Consider the following 24,494-nt stretch of genomic DNA (forward strand, 5'->3'; position numbering starts at 1 on the left):
CTTTATGGACACACTGCTATTGTTTTTAAGATATTGTACTTGCCTCCTTTCCTAATTAAAGCCCAACAGTCATGAGCCCCATTAAGACGGTTGGAGTGGTTCAGACTGGTGGCCCAGACCGTGTCCCTTTAGCAGCTGTAATAAAGAGTAATAACCCTCCTCAGCTGCTCATCACACGCCCATGTCTGCATCCGCTCTGTCACTCCAACACTCACACTAGTGCAGGAAACAGCACAAACCAGAAAGCCCATGGGAAATGGCCGAGGTGCGAGTACACACACACACACACACACACACACACACACACACAGCGAGCATGCCAGGAATCCCGCGGCTGGGCTGGGGGGCGTGTTCTGGCCTGCTGCACACGCTGCATGTGGAGAGCGTTCGGGGAAAAACGCGATTTTGAACTGCAAGCTGCCCTGAGCAGGAAATGACATGTGAGAGACAGGTGTGCAGGACTCAAGACACATACAGGACACCCACTTCCTGTAGAATTCAAATGGCTTATTTAATGCACATAGTCATGCATTTACCCTCAAGGTCCATACAAATTGTACATCGAATATAAACAGGACTCTTGCACAAATATCACGTTTGATAAGAATCACAAGTTAATTTTAGTTGATAGATCACCTCATTAACAGCACAGTGGTCTCTGTGCAAGTGTAATATACCTAACTGCCAATCAGAGCATGCACAATGAGGGAGTGCACGTAGAGCCCAATGAGTGTGCACGTAGAGCCCAATGAGTGTGCACGTAGAGCCCAATGAGTGTGCACGTAGAGCCCAATGAGTGTACACGTAGAGCCCAATGAGTGTGCACGTAGAGCCCAATGAGTGTGCACGTAGCTCCCAATGAGTGTGCACGTAGAGCCCAATGAGTGTGCACGTAGAGCCCAATGAGAGAGTGAACGTAAGCAATGCAAACTCTGGACTGTCCGCCTGCCCATGGAGAAGAGGTGTGCACCACCAAGCCTGTAAGCCCTTAGAGGGGCTCTAACAGCTCGCGCTCCGCCCCAGGTCTTCAACCATCACGTCTGTTGGCCGTCACTGATGGACAGGGGGACGAGGGGGACGAGGGGGACAAGGCCTGGCTGAGGGGAGTGACAGCAGGTTCTCAAGGCCTTCACAAACTCACAGAGCAAAGGAAGGTTTGCCTTTAACAGGTGCGAGCACTCAATCTATTAGGACATAGTGTTAGTTAAAACAGTATAACATTACTGAAAGGCACAACGGTGAAATTCGAGATGATATTTACCAAAACCATCTTTATAAAGAAAGTACAAGAGTGAGATGGAAACCTCGGGGCAGTTTGGTCAGATACACAATCAGCATCGCAAATTATCCATAAAAACGTTAATCAAAATAACGCTCAAAATAAATCAGTATGGTACTCACACACAGTCAAATTGAAGGCAGAGGGACAGGCGCGACTTTCAGGAATGTTCATACACACAAAAGGCCATGATACACATGCACACACACAACATCCAAACACCTTTTCTATACAAGCATCTCCTACTGCCAGAGTGAGTTCTAGCGGTCCCTGATACGGTGAGATCACACACTGCATACTGGGAAGCTGAGTGATTGAGTGGCTCAGCATCAGGACCAGTGTGAACCAGGATGGAGAAGAGAGGACGTCTCCACGGCAGCACATGCCACTCGGCTGAATAGGACAAGGGGTGGTAGGAGTGTCATGGAGGAAGAGAGGAGGGGGCCTTGATGGGCTGGGGTGTGGACACGCCTCCTCTGAGTGTTGGAGGAAGGAGAGGAGGGGGCCTTGATGGGCTGGGGTGTGGACACGCCTCCTCTGAGTGTTGGAGGAAGGAGAGGAGGGGTCTTGATAGGCTGGGGTGTGGACACGCCTCCTTTGGCCTCCTGCGTCAACACAAGGCAGAGAGTGAAGTACAGACAGGGAGGAGCACCAAATAGAGGCAGCCTCACACACACACACACACACACACACACACACACACACACACACACACACACACGTAAGAGGTAGCACCCCACACACACACACACACACACACACACACACACACAGGTAAGAGGTAGCACCCCACACACACACACACACACACACACACACACACAGGTAAGAGGTAGCACCCCACACACACACACACACAGGTAGCACCACACACACACACACACACACACACACACACAGAAGTAAGAGGTAGCACCGCACCCCCCCCCCCCCCCCCCACACACACACACACAAACACACACACATACACACACACACACACAGAGCAAACATACACACACACCCACACACAGAGGTAGCCTAACACCACACACACACACACACACACAGAGGCACTCCCCCACACACACACACACACACACACACACACACACACACACACAGGTAAGAGGTAGCACCACACACACACACACACACACACGTAGCACCACACACACAGGGAACACAGTGCAAACATACATACACACCCACACACAGAGGTAGCCCAACACCACACACACACACAGGTAGCCCAACACCACACACACACACACACACACACAGAGGCACTCCCCCACACACACACACACACACACACACACACACACACACACACACACACACACACAGGTAAGAGGTAGCACCACACACACACACACACACACACGTAGCACCACACACACAGGGAACACAGTGCAAACATACATACACACCCACACACAGAGGTAGCCCAACACCACACACACACACAGGTAGCCCAACACCGCGCACACACAGAGGCATTCCACCACACACACACACCCACCCACACACAGAGGTAGCCCAACACCACACACACACACACACACACACACACACAGAGGCACTGCCCCACACCACACACACACACCGGTAGCCCAACACCGCGCACACACACGCACACACAGAGGCATTCCACCACACACACACACACACACACACACACACACACACACACACACACACACACACACACACACACACACACACACACACAGGCAGCCCCACAAACAGAACAGCAGAACTGAGACAGTTGTTTGGACAAACGAAATGTCAAAGAACAAAAAACAGCAAAGGAAACAGAGTGGAAGACATGGAGTGTGTCACCTCTGGCAGCGTGTGTGAGTACACTTGGGCGGTCAGGCCTATAGAATCACATGCTTCTCAGAACCCAACCTAGGGAGAGACAGGAGAAAACCCCAGGCTGAACACAGGAGGAACCTCAGGCTGAACACAGGAGGAACCTCAGGCTGAACACAGCGTTGAGGAACCCCAGGCTGAACACAGCATTGAGGAACCCCAGGCTGAACACAGCATTGAGGAACCCCAGGCTGAACACAGGAGGAACCCCAGGCTGAACACAGCGTTGAGGAACCCCAGGCTGAACACAGGAGGAACCCCAGGCTGAACACAGCGTTGAGGAACCCCAGGCTGAACACAGCAGCATCACCACTGTAGCCCAAGAGAGGAACAGACTTACGCGCCTTCCTCGGTCAGCAGTGCCAGGAACTTCTTAACTTTGTACTCAGGGGGCATCTAAAACACACACACACACACACACACACACACACACACACACACACACACACACACACACACGACATGAAAAGGAGGTAAAAAAATATATAAAAATGTAGACAAGCAGATGTAGAGGTGTGTGTGTGTGTGTGTGTGTGTGTGTGTGTGTGTGTGTGTGTGTGTGTGTGTGTGTGTGTGTGTGTGTGTGTGTGAGAACAGCAACTAAACGGTAAGTAATAGGTCAGGACTGCGCAGGGGTTATGAACTGCACATACAGTGACGTGGCCGTGCTGTTGAGTCACCCCCTCCCCTCCAGAGGGCGGGAGTAATGGCCGTCATCTCCCTCCTCACCACACGCCACCCACACCTGCACTTCAACTATCGGCACACACGCATGGGGAGATCTAAGACCACAGCGGGGCGAAACAGGTGCAGGCACTGGACTGGCTTCCCAACTACAGCGCCTGAGGGGGACTGAGCTCGCGAGGAGAAAAGAGGAGAAAAGAGGAGAGGAGTAGGGAGGAGCCTGGGGGACGGAGAACAATCTGATGAACGGTTCAGTTGGTAAAAGTAGAGGGTAAATGTGGATACTGAGGAAAGATAAGGGAGCATGTAAAGACAGGAGCCATCTCCACTGTCTGGTATGGAGAGAGATGGGGAGAGAGGGAGAGAGAGGGGGAGAAAGAGAGAGAGAGAGAGGAGATGCAGGTTTTTCCGTGCAGGAGCTGGAAGCCTCAGTTTACAGCACACATCTGCACTGCCTCGTTCTCATTAGCTCTTGGCACCGGGCAGAAAATAATTAAACCTGATAAGTGGGTCCAACCACATGTGATTTATGGCAACAGCTCTGACTCAGGGCCTTGTCTAGACACAGAGTAGCACACGCCCTCTCTCCTTCTATCTCTCTCTCTCTGTCTCTCCCTCGCTCGCTCTCCCCCTTACCCTCTTCCTCACCATCTCACTCTCTCACTCACCCTCTCACTCCTGTTGGCCCACACCCTCTCACTCCTGTTGGCCCTCACCCTCTCACTCCTGTTGGCCCTCACCCTCTCACTCCTGTTGGCCCACACCCTCTCACTCCTGTTGGCCCACACCCTCTCACTCCTGTTGGCCCACACCCTCTCACTCCTGTTGGCCCACACCCTCTCACTCCTGTTGGCCCCCACCCTCTCACTCCTGTTGGCCCACACCCTCTCACTCCTGTTGGCCCACACCCTCTCACTCCTGTTGGCCCTCACCCTCTCACTCCTGTTGGCCCTCACCCTCTCACTCCTGTTGGCCCTCACCCTCTCACTCCTGTTGGCCCTCACCCTCTCACTCCTGTTGGCCCACACCCTCTCACTCCTGTTGGCCCTCACCCTCTCACTCCTGTTGGCCCACACCCTCTCACTCCTGTTGGCCCTCACCCTCTCACTCCTGTTGGCCCTCACCCTCTCACTCCTGTTGGCCCACACCCTCTCACTCCTGTTGGCCCACACCCTCTCACTCCTGTTGGCCCACACCCTCTCACTCCTGTTGGCCCACACCCTCTCACTTCTGTTGGCCCTCACCCTCTCACTCCTGTTGGCCCACACCCTCTCACTCCTTTTGGCCCTCACCCTCTCACTCCTGTTGGCCCTCACCCTCTCACTCCTGTTGGCCCTCACCCTCTCACTCCTGTTGGCCCACACCCTCTCACTCCTGTTGGCCCTCACCCTCTCACTCCTGTTGGCCCTCACCCTCTCACTCCTGTTGGCCCTCACCCTCTCACTCCTGTTGGCCCTCACCCTCTCCCTCTCTCTCTCTTACTCTTGTTCTCACCTGCAGGGACATTTCGATGAGCATCTGAAGTTTCTTAATTCCAAGCCACACTGATTTGCCTTTGACTGCCTTAGCAATGTGAGCACGCTCTTCTTCCTGGAAGCCTCCCAACAACTGTTTAATACACACACACACACACACACACACACACACACACACACACACACACACACACACACACACACACACACACACACACACACACATGCACGCACACATACATTCACACACATGCACACAAATATCCACACACAGTTAAATACAGTATTCAACAATACAGAACGGTATAAACAAATTATGAGCCAATTTATGTTAACACTTGATTTGAATGTACATACATTAGTTGCTGGTTATGGAAAATATTGTAGCACACAGACATCGTGTTCACCACCATTTCTTAGGTTATATTTACTTCACATTATTCTAGCATAAGGAACATTAGAAACATTCAAGCGAGCACAAACACTGGGGCGATGCATGACTTTAGTGGACCCCCCCCCAGGTCGGACCTCCAGCGCCTCCATCAGGTGCTCTCCTCTGGAGATGTTGGGGATGTGGATGGTGGTGCTGAAGGTGTCCAGCATGCCCATCTCCTGCAGCACGTCCTTACGACTCGTAGTGCCCAAGATCAGTAACTTACGACCCTGCGCGCGCACACACACACACACACACACACACACACACACACATCAGTGTTGTACAACATAGACCCAATATACAGAGTAATATAATCATTTCAATTTATATTATCATTATCATATTATCGTGTTTGATTGGACATGCCTAGTAATAACCAAAAAGAGTTCTGTTTAAATATTTTATTCAGACACATTAAAACCACTGATTCACAAACACCCGGATAACACCCAATGAACAGTACAAGCTCTTCAGCAAAAGTCACAGCTGTGCTGCTCCAGGACTTTCTAGAATGTTCCCATAAGTCTGGCTCCATGGCACCTCCACACGGAGCCAGGCAAGGAGGTGGGCCATTCCCAGAGGCCCCAGAGAGCAGAGGGGATTATGGGTCGCCCTCCTGTGGTGCCGGGTTTGTGCCAGAGCATGCAGATGAGCTAACACACAGGCAGGTCCCCTCTCTCTGTCCGTCACACACACACACACACACACACACACACACACACACACATCCCCTCTCTCTCACACAGCCTTTTACTCCAGCTTCTACTGCTCACAGACTCCCCGCTGGGCACACACATAGGCCTGGACCAGCCTCCCTGCCATTGAGACACTCACACACACTCACACACAGGCCTGCTAGGGATAAGGGCACAAACACCAGGTCCCCCACAACACAGGAATGCAACATCACGTGCCGAGGTGCGCCTTCATCGCAGAACTACAATAAATACAAAACCACAATCAGAACCTGCACCATGAGCTGTGTCCTGAGCTGCTCAGGGACCTGGAGGTGTAGAAGCCAGACCCGTAGGACACAAAGGTGTTAAACGCTTTAACAGACAAAAAACTTCCCACAAAACACTTCACTGGAAAACACTGTCGTCGCTGAGAAGGTTCTACACCAACTAAACGTAAAGGTGACTGCTAGCTTTGGCCCACAGTAAAGACAGGGACCACAAACCATACAACAAAGAGCCTTTAGAGACCTTCCACCACAAACCCCCCAGCCCCCACTTCACAAAGAGAAGTGTAGCAACATCTAACCCAAACGAGCAAACATGCTGTTAACATTCACGACGAGGCAGTACTACAACGGAAAAGCACAGACGTGCCCTGAGGAGGGAATCTGCTGCCCCCTGTCTGTGGGGTGCCGGTACTGTGTCAGTGGATGTGCATGGACTCACGTGAGGGGGGGGCTTCTTCAGCAGAACCAGCAGGGTCTGCAGGACCGAGTTAGAGAAGCGTGGTCCAATAGGCACGAAATCTGGAGAGAGCAGAGGCAACACGCACACACACACACACACACACACACACACACACACACACACACACACAAGCAACATCTTTACCGTTTCTGAGGAGCACTCGGTCCCGTGTGGTGCGGGTGTGGCCCACCTGCTGGGCGTCCCACAGACAGCACTCACCCAGAAGACGCTCGATATCGTCCACCACCACACAGCTCAGCTGCGACTTGTAGGCATCGTCGAAAATCTGCGCAAACAAACGACCCGTGAGAGCCTGCAGGGCGTGCGGACGCAGCGGTGCGTGCGGACCTCCTGAGGGGGATGTTCACGCCAGCCATCACGCACCTTCTTGATGGCTTGGCACTTGGCGATCTCGGAGAAACCGATCATCTTGTCAGGAGAGCAGATTTTGATGAAGGGGAACTGGGATTCCTCTGCGATCTGAGCAGCCAGAGCGGTCTTACCACTGTGTGGCGGCCCTGAGAGAGCAGTGGCACGTGGAGCACACCGTCGTTAGCGTATATAATGTAGGATAAACGTGTACGTGTGTACATAAGCGCGTGTGTGCTGTACCCTCTAGTAGCACAGTCACTAGTGGTGTGCGTTCACTGTTTTTGGTCTGCTGCACCAGGAGTTCTCCGTCTCCCAAGATGTCTGATACAGCATTACTCCACTTCACGATGCCGTTCAGGATGTAGCTGGAGTAGTCTTCCTGGTTGGTGCCGAATGCCTGCACCCAGCAAGTGAGACCGGCCGTCAGCACAGTCTGACACACACTCCTCACACACTCCTCACACACTCCTCACACTGCAGCCCAGCACGGAGCCCGACAGCGCAACACACCTGGACGGGGGTGGGCGCCTACCACAGAGCAGCAGACTGCAGGAGAAGGCAAACTTACTGGTTTAATGTCGTTATTCAGCGATGCCCAGAAATCACTCCGGCAAACCTGCAGAGACTGGGCCTTTTCAGTGTCTACCTCCACCTGAGTACTGGCCTGCAGACACACACACACACACAAATGCTCACTACTGTGATAATAAAGAAAGGTCAGTGGGGTGGGTGGGGGTGGTAATGCCTCCCCATCTGTATAAACTCCTGTCAATACGTTTCAACACCATCAAATATCATACGGGAATGTATGGGCCAAGTCATCTCTCTCTCTCCCTCTCTCTGTTCCTGTCTCTCACAAACACACCCTTTCAATAGTCTATGTGACAGGCTATGCCAGAGATAATCACCACAGCTGAAAAAGCAGAAATCCAGCAAAACTTCAGTAAAGAGCACCAGACAGAATTCATAGAGCACAGTATTTAAAAGACCACAGCAGAAAGAGAACGAGGAGGGAGAGGAAGAAGAAAAAGCAAAAAGAAAAGAGAGGAGAAAGAATAGCAGACAGAGAGTGTGACACAGCCAGCCAGAGCGGCTGTACAGAACTCAGTGCTGGAATGTGTTACAATGCATGATGGAGAGTGTGAAGAGACCAGAGCAAGGACAAACCTGCATAGCTCCTCCCACCCAGCCAGCCCATCTATACCCGTCCACACCCCTCCCCCACATGCATAGCTCCTCCCACCCAGCCAGCACATCTATACCCGTCCACACCCCTACCCCACATGCATAGCTCCTCCCACCCAGCCAGCACCTCTATACCCGTCCACACCCCTCCCCCACATGCATAGCTCCTCCCACCCAGCCAGCACCTCTATACCCGTCCACACCCCTACCCCACATGCATAGCTCCTCCCACCCAGCCAGCACCTCTATACCCGTCCACACCCCTCCCCCACATGCACATAAACAGGTCAGTTTCTCCTTACCAACCATTGTGTATTATTCAAACAAACCTAATTCAGCTGGCTACTTTTTATCAAGAATAAAACGCTTTTCAGCATGAGTTTGACAACAAAGTAAGTTGGCTAAATAACTTTAAACTTTAATACATGCTCGGATAGGCCGGTATCGGTATCGGCCGATATCGGTATCGGATTGGAAGTGCAAATAAATATCGGTATTGGATCGGAAGTTCAAAAAGCTGGATCGGGACATCCCTAACCCAAATCCCCCTCCACAAACACAATGCCCCTCCCCCACGTGCAAAGCCCCTCCTGTGCACACAAAGCCCCACCCAAACACACACCTAAAGCCCCACCCAACCACACATATCCAAAGCACCACCCACCCACCCACACACACCCAAAGCCCCCTCCACACACAAAGCCCATACCCCACACTAAGCCCCCAACAAAGTCCCCAACACACTCACAGACCCTCCCACACACAGCCCCACACCTACCCACACACACAGCTCTTCCACACAACAGAGGAAACTGCAGATTAAACACAGCGTTCTGAAACTTCTATAATGGTGGTACACTACACACTGCAAGAAATTCATTACGACGAAACGTGTTTTGAATTCAACTGGAGTTTTGCACCATTTGGACGTACTTACATATAGAGAATGTTACGAAAAATTTGGGGAGGCGAGGGTAGCATGGCAAGAAGCAGTGGGGCAAGAGACAGGAATGGTGGGGCAGTTGGTGCAGTGGGGCAGATTGAAGCACTTGGTGCAGTGGGGCAGATTGAAGCACTTGGTGCAGTGGGGTGGTTCACACCTTAATGTGACGATTCATGGCTGTGGACTGGGCTGCCCGGACCAGGCCTTCTAGCTCCGCCCCACTGAAGTTCTTGGTCTCCACAGCGAGCTCCTTAATGTCCACATCGGACGCCAACATTTTTGACTGCTTCATCTTGCACGTGTGGATGACGAGGATCTGAACTCGACCCGACTCGTCCGGCAGACCTGACGAAGAACGGAGGGGTGGTGGCGAGGATGAGGAGGAGAGGGATGTCATTATGTGGATGGTGCCGGTTATTCACTTGGGACCCTTTACGGGAGACCTCCGCCCGACCCGGAGGAGCCTCCACCCTTACCGATCTCCATTTTGACTTCCAGTCTCCCAGGCCTCAAGAGAGCTTCATCTATCAGGTCAGGTCTGTTGGTCATGCCTATAACACAGGGACTGATTGAAAAGGGGAAGAAAATACAAACGGGACCAAAGGATGAGGCCACCACCCCAGACTCTAAACACCACACCCACCTATCACCAGGATGAGGCCACCACCCCAGACTCTAAACACCACGCCCACCTATCACCAGGATGAGGCCACCACCCCAGACTCTAAACACCACGCCCACCTATCACCAGGATGAGGCCACCACCCCAGACTCTAAACACCACGCCCACCTATCACCAGGATGAGGCCACCACCCCAGACTCTAAACACCACGCCCACCTATCACCAGGATGAGGCCACCACCCCAGACTCTAAACACCACGCCCACCTATCACCAGGATGAGGCCACCACCCCAGACTCTAAACACCACGCCCACCTATCACCAGGATGAGGCCACCACCCCAGACTCTAAACACCACGCCCACCTATCACCATGATGAGGCCACCACCCCAGACTCTAAACACCACGCCCACCTATCACCAGGATGAGGCCACCACCCCAGACTCTAAACACCACGCCCACCTATCACCAGGATGAGGCCACCACCCCAGACTCTAAACACCACGCCCACCTATCACCAGGATGAGGCCACCACCCCAGACTCTAAACACCACGCCCACCTATCACCAGGATGAGGCCACCACCCCAGACTCTAAACACCACGCCCACCTATCACCATGATGAGGCCACCACCCCAGACTCTAAACACCACGCCCACCTATCACCAGGATGAGGCCACCACCCCAGACTCTAAACACCACGCCCACCTATCACCAGGATGAGGCCACCACCCCAGACTCTAAACACCACGCCCACCTATCACCAGGATGAGGTCACGACCCCAGACTCTAAACACCACGCCCACCTATCACCAGGATGAGGCCACCACCCCAGACTCTAAACACCACGCCCACCTATCACCAGGATGAGGCCACCACCCCAGACTCTAAACACCACGCCCACCTATCACCAGGATGAGGCCACCACCCCAGACTCTAAACACCACGCCCACCTATCACCAGGATGAGGCCACCACCCCAGACTCTAAACACCACGCCCACCTATCACCAGGATGAGGCCACGACCCCAGACTCTAAACACCACGCCCACCTATCACCAGGATGAGGCCACCACCCCAGACTCTAAACACCACGCCCACCTATCACCAGGATGAGGCCACCACCCCAGACTCTAAACACCACGCCCACCTATCACCAGGATGAGGCCACCACCCCAGACTCTAAACACCACGCCCACCTATCACCAGGATGAGGCCACCACCCCAGACTCTAAACACCACGCCCACCTATCACCATGATGAGGCCACCACCCCAGACTCTAAACACCACGCCCACCTATCACCATGATGAGGCCACCACCCCAGACTCTAAACACCACGCCCACCTATCACCATGATGAGGCCACCACCCCAGACTCTAAACACCACGCCCACCTATCACCATGATGAGGCCACCACCCCAGACTCTAAACACCACGCCCACCTATCACCAGGATGAGGCCACCACCCCAGACTCTAAACACCACGCCCACCTATCACCATGATGAGGCCACCACCCCAGACTCTAAACACCACGCCCACCTATCACCATGATGAGGCCACCACCCCAGACTCTAAACACCACGCCCACCTATCACCAGGATGAGGGCACCACCCCAGACTCTAAACACCACGCCCACCTATCACCATGATGAGGCCACCACCCCAGACTCTAAACACCACGCCCACCTATCACCAGGATGAGGCCACCACCCCAGACTCTAAACACCACGCCCACCTATCACCATGATGAGGCCACCACCCCAGACTCTAAACACCACGCCCACCTATCACCAGGATGAGGCCACCACCCCAGACTCTAAACACCACGCCCACCTATCACCATGATGAGGCCACCACCCCAGACTCTAAACACCACGCCCACCTATCACCAGGATGTTGTTGAGCTGCTCCACGCCGTCGATCTTGGACAGGAGCTGGTTGACGACGGTGTCGTGGACGCCGGTGCTACCCGCCATGCTCCCTCTCTGCTTACAGATGGCGTCGATCTCGTCGAAGATGATGATGTGCAGCCCACTGTTGGCTCCCAGCTGCAGGGGAGGGGGGGGCCGGGGGGGTGATTAGTCTCCTTCACCATTACATTAGCAATTACACTGAAAAACGCTGTAAATACCGTAAAGACAGAAAACACAGAGAACACCGTAAACACAAAACTCTTTCCAACCACAAATGGTAACCCAGTAAAACCAGACAATTCCTCCAACTTTGAGTGTTGTTTTGTTGATGAAGCTAATGATACACGCTAGGTCACAGCTAATCATCATCGGTGTGGTCGGAGACGAGTACGTGGGGGGGAGGGGTTGGGGAGAGTGGAGGCGGGGTCAGGGTCCTCGGTGTGGCCTCCCACGGCTCAGGCGAAGGGTCGAGAGATAGCAGGGCTGTGTCATTAGGAGGTGAGGAGTGAGGCCCTCAGCCTCGGCCACCCTCGGCCACCCCAGACCCCGCCCTGCACGCCCAGTCAACACACAGCTACATGGTCCTGGATCGCTCCATAAGGAAGGACAGAGGGAAGGTCTACATGTACAAGGTTACAACATAAACAGCTCAAGCACCCTCACAATACAAAAGGTATAAACATTTACGTGTGTGTGTGTGTGTGTGTGTGTGTGTGTGTGTGTGTGTGTGTGTGTGTGTGGGGTTTCTCTCACTCTCTTCTGTTCGTCCTCTGCATCAGCGAACAGCTTCCTGATGTTGGCCTCTGACTCCCCCACGTATTTGTTGAGGATCTCAGGGCCGTTGACCACCTTGGGCTCCCTGGCGTTCAGCATCTTCCCGATCTGACGTGCCATCAGCGTCTTACCACAGCCCGGGGGTCCGAAGAGCAGGATCCCTTTAACGTGCTTACAGCCTAAGAAGGGGAGAGACAGGGTAGGTGCGGGTGGAGAGATGGAGACAGGAGCTCAGCTCAGGCTAGAGAACCCCAACCCCCATTAAGGGAAAGGTCACATTCGAGCGAAGGCTGTTTAGCCCGACAGACGTACGACCCACACAGATGTCCCCCGCAGGAGTGCGGGAACAGGGCGGACGGTTCACTGGAGACCGGGCCGACCCGCAGACGGTGACCTGCTGGCGGCCGACAGCACCTGCTGGGTGCCATTTGCGGAGGGCAGGACGGGGCAGATAAGCAGCAGGCCAGAGATGAGAATCAGTGCGGCCATTCGGCTGTGCTGACAGACGGCAGGAGAGAGGGGGGGCGGAGACCTGTGGTTCCTGCAGGCAGTGCTGGGTGCTGTCCCCACCCACACCCACACCCCCACCCACACCCTGACCTCTTAGAGGGACATACTAGTGCTGGTCCTCAACGCTCCCAACAAAACGCTTTCTGAGACACACACGCACACTCACTCCTTCTCTCAGCACCTGGGCTCCTTAACACACCCCAATTAGGCGCTCACCTTTGCGTTATCTGGGTCCGACATCTCATTACAGCATGCAGCTGCCAGGGCCACTCCACTCAGAAAGGTCATCACACACACACACACACACACACACACACACACACACACACACACACACACACACACGTACGTCACAGAGTTTGGGGTGCCTGATGACCTTTAGGGTCTGTAATTTTTAAGAGTAGATATGAGAACTTCTTGGAATGTAGACAACACACACACACACACACACACACACACACGCAAAGAATGGTGACACTACATGTCCAAGACGGGCCCCAGAGCCGCGGGGCCTAAGGCCTTGTGCAGCGCTTGCGTGTACCGTCCGTGCACATGGCAATTGATGAGGCGTTTAACCTGCAAGTGTGTTCAGAGTTCAGGGAATCACACCAGCCCTGCAGTGGTGACGCGGCTGCTGAAGGAGACGCCATCTCCGGCCGTCTGCGCAGCCGTCTGCGCAGCCGAAGGGTCAGTGTTTACGGAGGTGCAGACCTGCGCCTGTGCTGCTTCACTGGGCTCCCAGCCTGGGGAGGACGTGGTGGCCCATACAGACACTCAACACGGGGCACGTTAGTGAGAGAGCATACAAGATGTTCCGGGAGATCCCAGACGATCCCACATTAGTGAGAGTGTGTGTTTGTGGCGCTAGAGGCGGTACACAGGAGGACGTTTGTGTGAGGCAGTCATAGGTGGAGAGAGAGAGACGGAGAGAGAGAGAGAGACAGAGAGAGAGAGAGAGAGACGGAGAGAGAGAGAGAGACAGAGAGAGCGAGAGAGAGCAAAGATTCCAAACATGATGCAGAGCTCCTTACCCATCTGCTCCACGATATCTGGAGGGAAGACTCGAGAGGCGAAGGCCCTGCGGAAGATGTCGGAGAACTCCTTGTCCAGGCCTCCTATCCCCATGCGCTCAAAGTTCCAGTCTGGGTTAATGATAGACTGTCGTGCACCTCTGGTCTTTGCTTTACCTGAAAAGAAATATGTGCAAAGACAAAAGATGAAATTTCTTTTTACACACACACACACACACACACACACACACACACACACACACACACACACACACACACACACACACACACACACACACACACACACACACACACACAGCACTACTGTTCATAATCAAGTATGTATATTCAGGACAAATCTACAGAGAAGTTACCTTCATAGAGGTAAAACAAAAATATGTTAGGACTGCCACCTTGTGGCAGCGATTGGTAAGTACAGAACTGTTTGCAGATGTGAAGTACCTGAACCTCTATCATGAACCTGTGTGTGTGTGTGTGTGTGTGTGTGTGTGTGTGTGTGTGTGTGTGTGTGTGTGTGTGTGTGTGTGTGTGTGTGTGTGTGTGCACTACAAGTGGACCATGGAGCAACAGGAGAAGGTGGCCTGGTCTGATGATTCATGTCTTCTGACTATCCGGAGGAGGTGTGATGTTCTGCCGTTCTGCTATGGTCCTGCCGTTCATCTGTACACAAGCTACACACCACCATTCCCTACTGGCAGTAGAATACACCAGCAGGGAGCGGAACAATGCACCCTGACATACTACAACTGTTCAGAAGCTTCAAGAACACAAGTGGCCCCTGAATTATCAAAATATCAATCCTGTATAGGTATCCAGATAGATCAATATCTAGATAGCCAGATATATTGATTGATATTGTACATGCATGAATCCCCTCAGTGAGATCAACAACATTGATGACGTCAATCTATATGCCAAGATCAGGCAGGAGAACACTGTCTGATCCACCTGACCATGAACAAAGGATCATTCAGGATGGAGAAGTGTGATGAGCTAATAGTAAAAAGAACAAATGTTTTCAGGAGAGGGACTTGAGGACAGGTTCAAAAACCTGGTCATTCTCCATTCACATGAGAATCAGAAAGCTAAAAGCAGGACAGCATCAGTCCCTCCACAGGGTAAGGGAGGTCATCAGTCCCTCATTAGGGTAAGGGAGGTCATCAGTCCCTCATTAGGGTAAGGGAGGTCATCAGTCCCTCATTAGGGTAAGGGAGGTCATCAATAGTCTGTTGAATGGGAGTTTTAGGATCAAACTACACCTGGAAGCAGCTCACACAAAGACCAATTAACTCCTTACAGTGCATGGAGTTCTCCACCCAAGATGAAACATTCAAAGGCTGACATCAGCCACAAGGGGGGCGGAGGGTGTTATAATAAACTAGAGCAAAGACTTTACAAAGAAGCCTGGAGGACATTGCAGCACGTTGTCATTGTGGCAGCGTGGAAGAGGCTGGGAACAGAAACACACGAAAAAGCAGAAGAAACAGGAGGAGCCACAGAGTGTGGCTGAAAACAGCAAGGCTAAGGTCCTTTATACTGAACACAAGCAAGAAACGGCAAACCAGTCAGATATAGTGATCAGATATAGATAAGATGCGGGTAACAGCAGTGCTAACACACGTGCCAATCACAAGTGATGGAAAAGCTGAAGACCAGGGAATGAAAGAAGCTGAATGGACAGAATGTGGAGGATTAATGGCTGTCGTAGTGGTGATAGGGCGTGCGTCTTGGGGCTCTGACCACTAAAATGGAGATGCAGCTCCAATATGTCCATTGAATGACAACATGGATTACAATCATAGGACCAGTGAAAATAATGAAGGGCACTCAGGTAGGAGGTGTGAGGGGAAAACACTACGGCCATCCAGGTGACAACCAACCAACCAACCACATATGTTAAAATGTACATCCAGCCATCTTTTCTCAGTGACTCATTTAGTGAGCTAAAGATTCCTCTAAAAGGGAAAGTAAGCAGCACTCTTCTTTGAGTGTCGCACCAATCACACTATCCATCTTCCCATTTCCTCAATTGTTCACCACAATAAACTGTGTGTTCTGTTACTGCTGTGTTGGCAGGATGTGTGAGTTAACACATACCAACTAGACTGACTGAAGAACTCTCTGCCTTCTCAAAAATCACTTGACTGTTACCATGCAACAAGCCAATATCAATCTGTAAAGAGAAAAAACAAAAGACCAAAATAAGAACAGGTCCCGACATTAAGCCTTACATAACCAGTCTTTTCCTTCTATGGAGCTAGAGCAGAGAGGGAATGATGGTGACGGAGCTAGAGCAGAGGGGGAATGATGGTGATGGAGCTAGAGCAGAGGGGGAATGATGGTGATGGAGCTAGAGCAGAGGGGGAATGATGGTGATGGAGCTAGAGCAGAGGGGGAATGATGGTGAAGGAGCTAGAGCAGAGGGGGAATGATGCTGACGGAGCTAGAGCAGAGGGGGAATGATGGTGATGGAGCTAGAGCAGAGAGGGAATGATGGTGACGGAGCTAGAGCAGAGAGGGAATGATGGTGATGGAGCTAGAGCAGAGAGGGAATGATGGTGATGGAGCTAGAGCAGAGGGGGAATGATGGTGAAGGAGCTAGAGCAGAGGGGGAATGATGCTGACGGAGCTAGAGCAGAGGGGGAATGATGGTGATGGAGCTAGAGCAGAGGGGGAATGATGGTGATGGAGCTAGAGCAGAGGGGGAATGATGCTGACGGAGCTAGAGCAGAGGGGGAATGATGGTGATGGAGCTAGAGCAGAGGGGGAATGATGCTGAAAGAGCTAGAGCAGAGGGGGAATGATGCTGAAAGAGCTAGAGCAGAGGGGGAATGATGGTGATGGAGCTAGAGCAGAGGGGGAATGATGCTGACGGAGCTAGAACTGAGGGGGAATGATGGTGATGGAGCTAGAGCAGAGGGGGAATGATGGTGATGGAGCTAGAGCAGAGGGGGAATGATGCTGACGGAGCTAGAGGAGAGGGGGAATGATGCTGACGGAGCTAGAGCAGAGGGGGAATGATGCTGACGGAGCTAGAGCAGAGGGGGAATGATGCTGACGGAGCTAGAGGAGAGGGGGAATGATGCTGACGGAGCTAGAGCAGAGGGGGAATGATGGTGATGGAGCTAGAGCAGAGGGGGAATGATAGGTGACGGAGTTAGAGCAGAGGGGGAATGATGGTGACGGAGCTAGAGCAGAGGGGGAATGATGGTGATGGAGCTAGAGGAGAGGGGGAATGATGCTGACGGAGCTAGAGCAGAGGGGGAATGATGCTGAAAGAGCTAGAGCAGAGGGGGAATGATGCTGATGGAGCTAGAGGAGAGGGGGAATGATGTTGAAAGAGCTAGAGGAGAGAGGGAATGATGGTGAAGGAGCTAGAGCAGAGGGGGAATGATGCTGAAAGAGCTAGAGGAGAGAGGGAATGATGGTGAAGGAGCTAGAGCAGAGGGGGAATGATGCTGAAAGAGCTAGAGCAGAGGGGGAATGATGCTGATGGAGCTAGAGGAGAGGGGGAATGATGCTGAAAGAGCTAGAGGAGAGAGGGAATGATGGTGAAGGAGCTAGAGCAGAGGGGGAATGATGCTGAAAGAGCTAGAGCAGAGGGGGAATGATGCTGATGGAGCTAGAGCAGAGGGGGAATGATGCTGAAAGAGCTAGAGGAGAGAGGGAATGATGGTGAAGGAGCTAGAGCAGAGGGGGAATGATGGTGAAGGAGCTGAGAGGTGTTAGAGAGGAGCGCAGAGTACCTTGTTTTTCTTGCTGGAGCTCTGCTCCCCCCTCAGAATGCTTGGGTCCATCGCCTCGATGTCTTTGATCACCAACAGGAAGACCTTGTCACAGAAGCTGAACACAAACTGCAAGAGAAGCAAAGCTGTGGGTCACGTTTACTGTGTTTTGGGGGAAATCTGACTGTAGCTGTGCCTTTCTGGGTTCTCTGGCAGCCATGCTACTTGGCAATCCAGTTTACTCTACCTGCTGGCCCATGCAAAAGGCCTGCGCATTGAAATGCTGGATGAACTCGATGGCCATCTTGTCAGAGTCGTAAGGGTTGCTGTCTGCACTCTTTTTTTGTAGAAAGTCAATCTCAAGAGACATGGTTCCCACATACTGCCTGGATGTGTCAAAAGTGTAGATGCTCACTGCAATAAAGAGAAAATCGAGAGAGAGAGACAAGACAGAGACGAGATAGAGAAGAAAGGAGGAACACTCATTACTTATCCATTGCTCTCCACATTTCGTCCCATTCAAAATGACACCAAAACATACCCGACATATCTTTGCATATTTATTTCAAGACTAAAGCATAACGTTGCTTTCTGTAACATGAGATCTCACAACAATGTGCAACAAACGTCCTTCCAGCAGCACTTCTGAATTTAGATCAGATAAGATTAGCTTTCCAGACAATTTGGCTTTCCAGTTTGTAACTAGATGGATATTTTGACAGTGTTCATTGATTTCTTATTTGTTCTTCCTGTGTCCTGTGTAACATTCTTAAACCTGGCGTACTACCATCACTATCTGACCATAGCAACAGAAGTGCCTTCAAATGTGTAAGCCTGCAGTAAAAAACTTAATATCCTGAAACAGTTATGGTGTATAGTCCATACATATATCCATCCATCCATCTATCCAGGTCCGGGTCACGGGGGCAGTAGCCTAAGCAAAGAGGCCCAGGTTTCCCTCTCCCCAGCCACCTCTTCTACATATTCTGGGGGGATTCCCAGAATCCAGAGACCACCAAACCGAACCCCCTCCACCACTTGGCAATGCTGAGAAATTCTGTCCATAAAAGTTATGAACAGAATCAGTGACAAAGCAGAGTACCCAGTACACTATACTCCCAGAGCACCCCCCAGAGGAATCCCTGAGGGACACGGTCGAATGCATTTTCCATATCCACAAAACACATGTGGACTGGTTGAGTGAACTCCCATGCACCCTCTAGGACCCTCACAAGGGTGAAAAGCTGGTCCTGTGTTCCACGACCAGGACAGAACTCGCATTGTTCCTCTTGTAACCGAGATTCGACTAATGACTGGACTCTCTTCTCCAGTACCCCTGGCATAGACCTTACCAGGGAGGGTGAGGAATGTGATCCCCCAATAGTTGGAGCACACCCTCTGGTCCCCATTCTTAAAAAGGGGAACCACCATCCCGGTTTGCCAGTCCAGAGGCACTGCCCCTGGTGTACATGCAATGTTGCAAACACGTGTCAACCAGGATAGTCCCACAACATCCAGAGCCTTAAGGCATCCACCCCTGGAGCCTTGCCGCCAAGTAGTTCCACAACTACCTTGGTCACCTCGGCCCGAGATATGGACAAACTCTCATCCAAGTCCTCCAGTTCTGCTTCCTCTATGGAAGACATGATTCCTTACACCACCTAATGACATCTCCAGTCGAGGTCAGCAGATCTCCAGCCTCACTGTATACAGTGTTGGTTGGGAACTGCTTTCCCGTCCTGAGTTGCCTGATGGTTTTCCAGAATCTTCTCGGAGCCATGGCCTCACCGAACTCATCCCACATAGAGTTTTGCCTCTGCAACAGTCAAAGCCGTGATACGCGGCCAAAGCTCTGCCAGATGTGGGAGTTAAAGATATTTCTGACAGGTTCCTCTGCCTGACATTCCCAACAAACTCTCACGATACATTTGCCAGGTCTGTCCGGCATCTCCGACTCCCATCCAACTCACCACCAGATGTTGATCGGTTGACACACAGATACAAGTCCGCCAACACGACTACAAAGTCGATCATCGAACTGCGACCTAAGGTGTCCTGGTGCCATGTGCATTTATGGACACCTCTGTACTCAAACATGGTGTTCGTTATGGACAGACTGTGATGAGCACAGAAGTCCAATAACAGAACAGATCAGAGAGGCCGATCCTCCCAATCACGCCCTTCCAGATCCTACTGTCGTTGCCCACATGAGCACTGAAGTGCACCAGCAGAACAATTGAGTCCCAAGAAGGGGCACTTTCCAGTATCTCCTCCAAGGACTCAAGAAGGTGGGGAATAAGGTCCAGCCCCTCTCAAGAGGATTGGTTCCAGAGTGTGTCGAGGTGAGCCCAACTATATCTAGTTGGTATCTCTAAACCTCACACACCAACTTGGGCTCCTTCCCAACCAGAGAAGTAACATTCCATGCGTCAAGAGCCAGCTTCAGTAACCGAGGATCCCAGCCTTTGGCCACCACCCAATCCACAATGCACCAGACCCCTAGTACTATAGGTACTAGTGTATAGTACAGTGAGGAAAATACCAAAAAACACAAAAACCGTAACACAAAATTAAGAAAAAATCATACATTGTTAATTCCTGATTTATTTATTTTTTTAGATTATGTCTCTCACAGTGGACATGTACCCTCCATGATTTCTAAGTGGGAGAACTTGAAAAGTGGCAGTGTGTTATTTTCCTCACTGTATATAGCTGACAGAGACACAAATTCACTAAAATAATATTGATCACCCGCCATGTGTAATGCAGATGATTTTTACCTTCAACATCTTGATTGAGAGAGAGACCAGCCCATTTCCTCTGAGAAAGAGAATAAATGAAATTAATTACACCTACACTGTAAAAAAAACACACACAAAAAAAGGTCCTTGTCATAGCGCAGAACAATTACCACTAGGAGCTAAATAATCAAATGAAGTCAAACAATTCTACATGTTTTTGTAAAATCCTAAAAGTTATCACCAATTTACATTGTTAACTTTCTCTTAGTAACTGGCTTTATTATACAGCAACATATTTTGTTTTTTTTATAGAGGAGAGTTTTTGGCATTAACGCCTAATATGGAGAAGTCATGGATTTTGTAAGCAACTGCCATCAGCAGCATCACAAACAGAGCTTAACATCTTGCTGCAGAACTAAGCCAGACTGAGAAAGTTCCAGCAGTACCTCAGTGGCCCGGTGGCTGTCATGGTTACAGACGCAGGAGAGGCAGGCTCAGGCAGGCAAGTAACAGACAACAATAAAAGCATGCTGGGTAGGCAGCATAAACAACATCATACATTCTACCATGTAGGTTATCCTGACAGCAGGCCCTTTTTGTTACGACTAAAACATGGCAATGTCACCCTATTGAAGTTACCCCACTAAGAAAAAACCCAAAAGCCTTGCAAGGCAAACCACCAAGACCTAAAACTGCATGTACACATCCCCATGGACAGTGTGCTACGCAGTCTAGCCCGCATTTATAGAAAGAACAGTGTTAAACCAGCCTTTCAATCCAAGGTGGTGTGAAACAGTGACTGCTGTACTACCTGAGGCAGACTGAAGGCGATGGTACCCGGAACAACACTGTGATGGGTCTTCACCGTGAACACATACTTATGCGTGGGCGTGGTTCTGATCATTACATGCCTGCAAAGTAAAGAGTTTGAAGGAGACTGAGCAGAAGAAGCAGAGACATTCGACCAGGTGATACCAGGTCTGACCAGGTGGACGGGGCGATATCATTTAAACACAAACCCAATACTCACTGTCCTGATTTGAAGTCCTTGTCATTAGCTACCACACAGTTAGTCAATGACAGTTCATCCGTCGGACAACGCGCTGCTTGCATGGTCTTTAGAACAACATAAAGAACAAAACGTTCCAGAGGTGAGCACCACTATTCAACACCTTCACATTTAAGAGCAGTAAGGCTCTCTGTCTCCATGTTTTTTGTTTCTTCCATGGCCAGAATGCTGGAGGCAAATGTTGACATGGCAACAGTTGAACAGCACTGCCTCATTTTGTCAGTGTGTGTGAGGGGTTGTCACTGTCTTTGTATCATCTCACCGCTGGTAGACCCCTTACAAACCACGCTGCTCTTACTGTACTGGAATGAGCTACAGTGAATCCACAATAGAAAGGCTCCCAGCACATTTTGCTGTCATACTGAACGACAGAGACTGAAGTCTCTGACAGGCCTAAAGCCCATGAAGAAGTATTAAAAAAAAAACACAATAAAAACTTGCAGCAGATATCTGAGAGTCTAAAGTAATGCATCTGACTCTTAAAGGCACTTCTCAATTGCTTTATTACAGGGGGAAATGTTGGCAGTCTTCAGGCAGTTCTGACAGACCAGAACACACAGACACACACAGCTCCAACTGTTACACACACAGAGTTCAACAGGTCCTGTAGCTCACCTCGCTACCGGTGGCACAACGTGACTAGCAAGGAGAATTGGACTCAAAAAAATATTAGATAGGACTAAATTAGTTAGATTAGGACTATAAACGGGCGGCGACCTTGAAGAAATACTATCAGTCTGGTAATCTTGGTCAATGACATGGAGCCTTATAGACATATTATTGCATTATTCCATATATTATATACAAAACCAAACAGTCCAATGCAGTAATTATGATCCAGTTAACTCAGAGCTCGGTTCCGAAGGCGTTAAGACTGTTAGTCAGCTACATGTCAGTTAGTTCACTGCATGATTGATGTAGACCAGTTTTATATCTACTTGGCTAAGTTAGCCAACAAGTACACTGCTAGTCAATTACACCGGTAATTGCTGGAGTTTGTGCTGCCGACATTTCGAGGTACATGGCGAGGCACCTTAATCATCACTACCTATTGATAAAAAATTATCGTACTAAGTTTGTTGTAGTAAAATGATAAAGTTGTCTATGTAGCTAAGGGGAAGGTAAACAGTCATGAGATCAGCGAGGTCTTCCGGGAGCTGCTAACGTAGCGAGGCAGCTCGGTATCGCTCTTCTACACACCTACACCTGTACTGGAAACGTAGTTTAGTAGGACAAACACGCTCAAAAGTAACTCAAAAAGTTATACCCACCAGGCCAGCCATCTTTGCGTGTTTTCGCTGATCAACAGCAATACCACGCAAGCTAGTATTGAATGACAACGGCTTCAACCACCGGGTGGCGCTGTAGAGCAGAGACCGGTGAGTGGTGACGTTGATTCTGCCAGCAGGTCGCAGTAGGTCTACCAAAATAAAAGTAGCGTTGCAATGACACGCAAGTGTAGGTCGCAATAGGTCTACCAAAATAAAAGTAGCGTTGCAATGACACGCAAGTGCGTTACTCAATGTTGGCTCTAGCTTCGCGAGCACGGCAAATTTGCAGAGAGCCACCAGAACATGCAGGCATGTACAGGAAATGTAAAAATGTTTTTGCTATTTTTATGACCTCTGCAAACACACTAAAACAGAGCGTGGGGCGATTACATTCTGGAACATCTGCGCAGGCAGAATTCACAGTTAAGGAAACTGACCAAAATATATGCCACTCAAAGCAAAGATATTATTGTTGTTTACTATGATGATAATAAAAATTATATTTACAAAATTGAAATATTCATTATTAATTTTTTTTCCAATTATATAAAATATGCACACCAATGGCACACCAACTGTCTGATTTGCCTTTAATCACATTTAGACTCGATAAAACTTTTGTCCACAACCAAATAAACAATCACTTTTATTAATATAGTAATAGTAAATATATATAGAGTCAGGCGATGGTTGTGCTGAAAATGTCTTTATGTACTTGCTCTTGTGTTAAGACCAGGTCCGAGTAGACAGTAGCACTCTTTACTGGATTAGATAAACCTGACTTTATTGGTCAGCTGTTCAAAAAATGTAATCCAGATCAAAATTATCCAGGTTTGGTAATCTCATATTTTTGCTAGGATCAGGTGATTCTTTTAAGCCGTTTTTTTTCAAAGCAACTTTGGATTGGATCACCCTTATCCAGATACACGGTTGTCAGGATTACCTAATCCGGATTATCAGCTATGTAAAGAACAGGTAGAAGAACACACATGGGGTCACTTTAAGTGTTTATTTTGAGACAAAACATAAAACAAAATTCCACTTCCATTTAAAATTTATTTTATGATCCCTCATTGAGCCACAATAACTAATTAAATAAAACATACATTAACAAATACATTGTGGATATATTTAAAGCATCTTAAATAAAAAATGTCCAATAGTTAACAAGATATTCAGGGT

The 24,494-nt window shown here is 50.3% G+C and overlaps 1 protein-coding gene across 2 annotated transcripts; it reads right to left on the bottom strand.

Moving 5' to 3' along the window:
* Positions 1-492: 492 nt before the first annotated feature.
* On the bottom strand, positions 493-23,450 carry nsfb (N-ethylmaleimide-sensitive factor b). 2 transcript variants are annotated; one of them, XM_076999914.1, is made up of 22 exons: positions 23,313-23,450; positions 22,003-22,088; positions 21,784-21,883; positions 21,012-21,051; positions 18,479-18,645; positions 18,253-18,360; positions 16,604-16,679; positions 14,507-14,662; positions 12,945-13,144; positions 12,161-12,326; positions 10,132-10,206; positions 9,813-10,000; positions 8,096-8,191; positions 7,768-7,924; positions 7,540-7,673; positions 7,375-7,441; positions 7,135-7,214; positions 5,824-5,958; positions 5,315-5,428; positions 3,477-3,532; positions 3,104-3,172; positions 493-1,884 (listed from the first exon to the last, which is right to left on the bottom strand). In XM_076999914.1, exons 1-21 carry the CDS (start codon positions 23,322-23,324, stop codon positions 3,142-3,144), a joined length of 2,244 nt encoding a protein of 747 aa, XP_076856029.1. In that variant the 5' UTR covers positions 23,325-23,450; the 3' UTR covers positions 493-1,884; positions 3,104-3,141. The 2 variants fall into 2 exon arrangements, with proteins under 2 accessions (XP_076856029.1, XP_076856030.1); XM_076999915.1 differs by lacking the exons at positions 22,003-22,088; positions 23,313-23,450 and adding an exon at positions 21,419-21,434 and having other exon boundaries at positions 21,784-21,875.
* Between the last annotated feature and the right edge of the window lie 1,044 nt (positions 23,451-24,494).

Source organism: Brachyhypopomus gauderio, chromosome 3 (assembly GCF_052324685.1).
Source record: "Brachyhypopomus gauderio isolate BG-103 chromosome 3, BGAUD_0.2, whole genome shotgun sequence".
Classification (NCBI taxonomy): Eukaryota; Metazoa; Chordata; class Actinopteri; order Gymnotiformes; family Hypopomidae; genus Brachyhypopomus; species Brachyhypopomus gauderio.

Bases quoted from the DNA above. Each gene is read 5' to 3' on its own strand.
- nsfb (XM_076999914.1), bottom strand. The intron at 16,680-18,252 runs GTACTCTGCGCT...TTCTCTTTACAG, and splicing joins GCTCCAGCAAGAAAAACAAG to ATTGATATTGGCTTGTTGCA. The intron at 5,959-7,134 runs GTGAGTCCATGC...GTGCGCGCGCAG, and splicing joins TGAAGAAGCCCCCCCCTCAC to GGTCGTAAGTTACTGATCTT.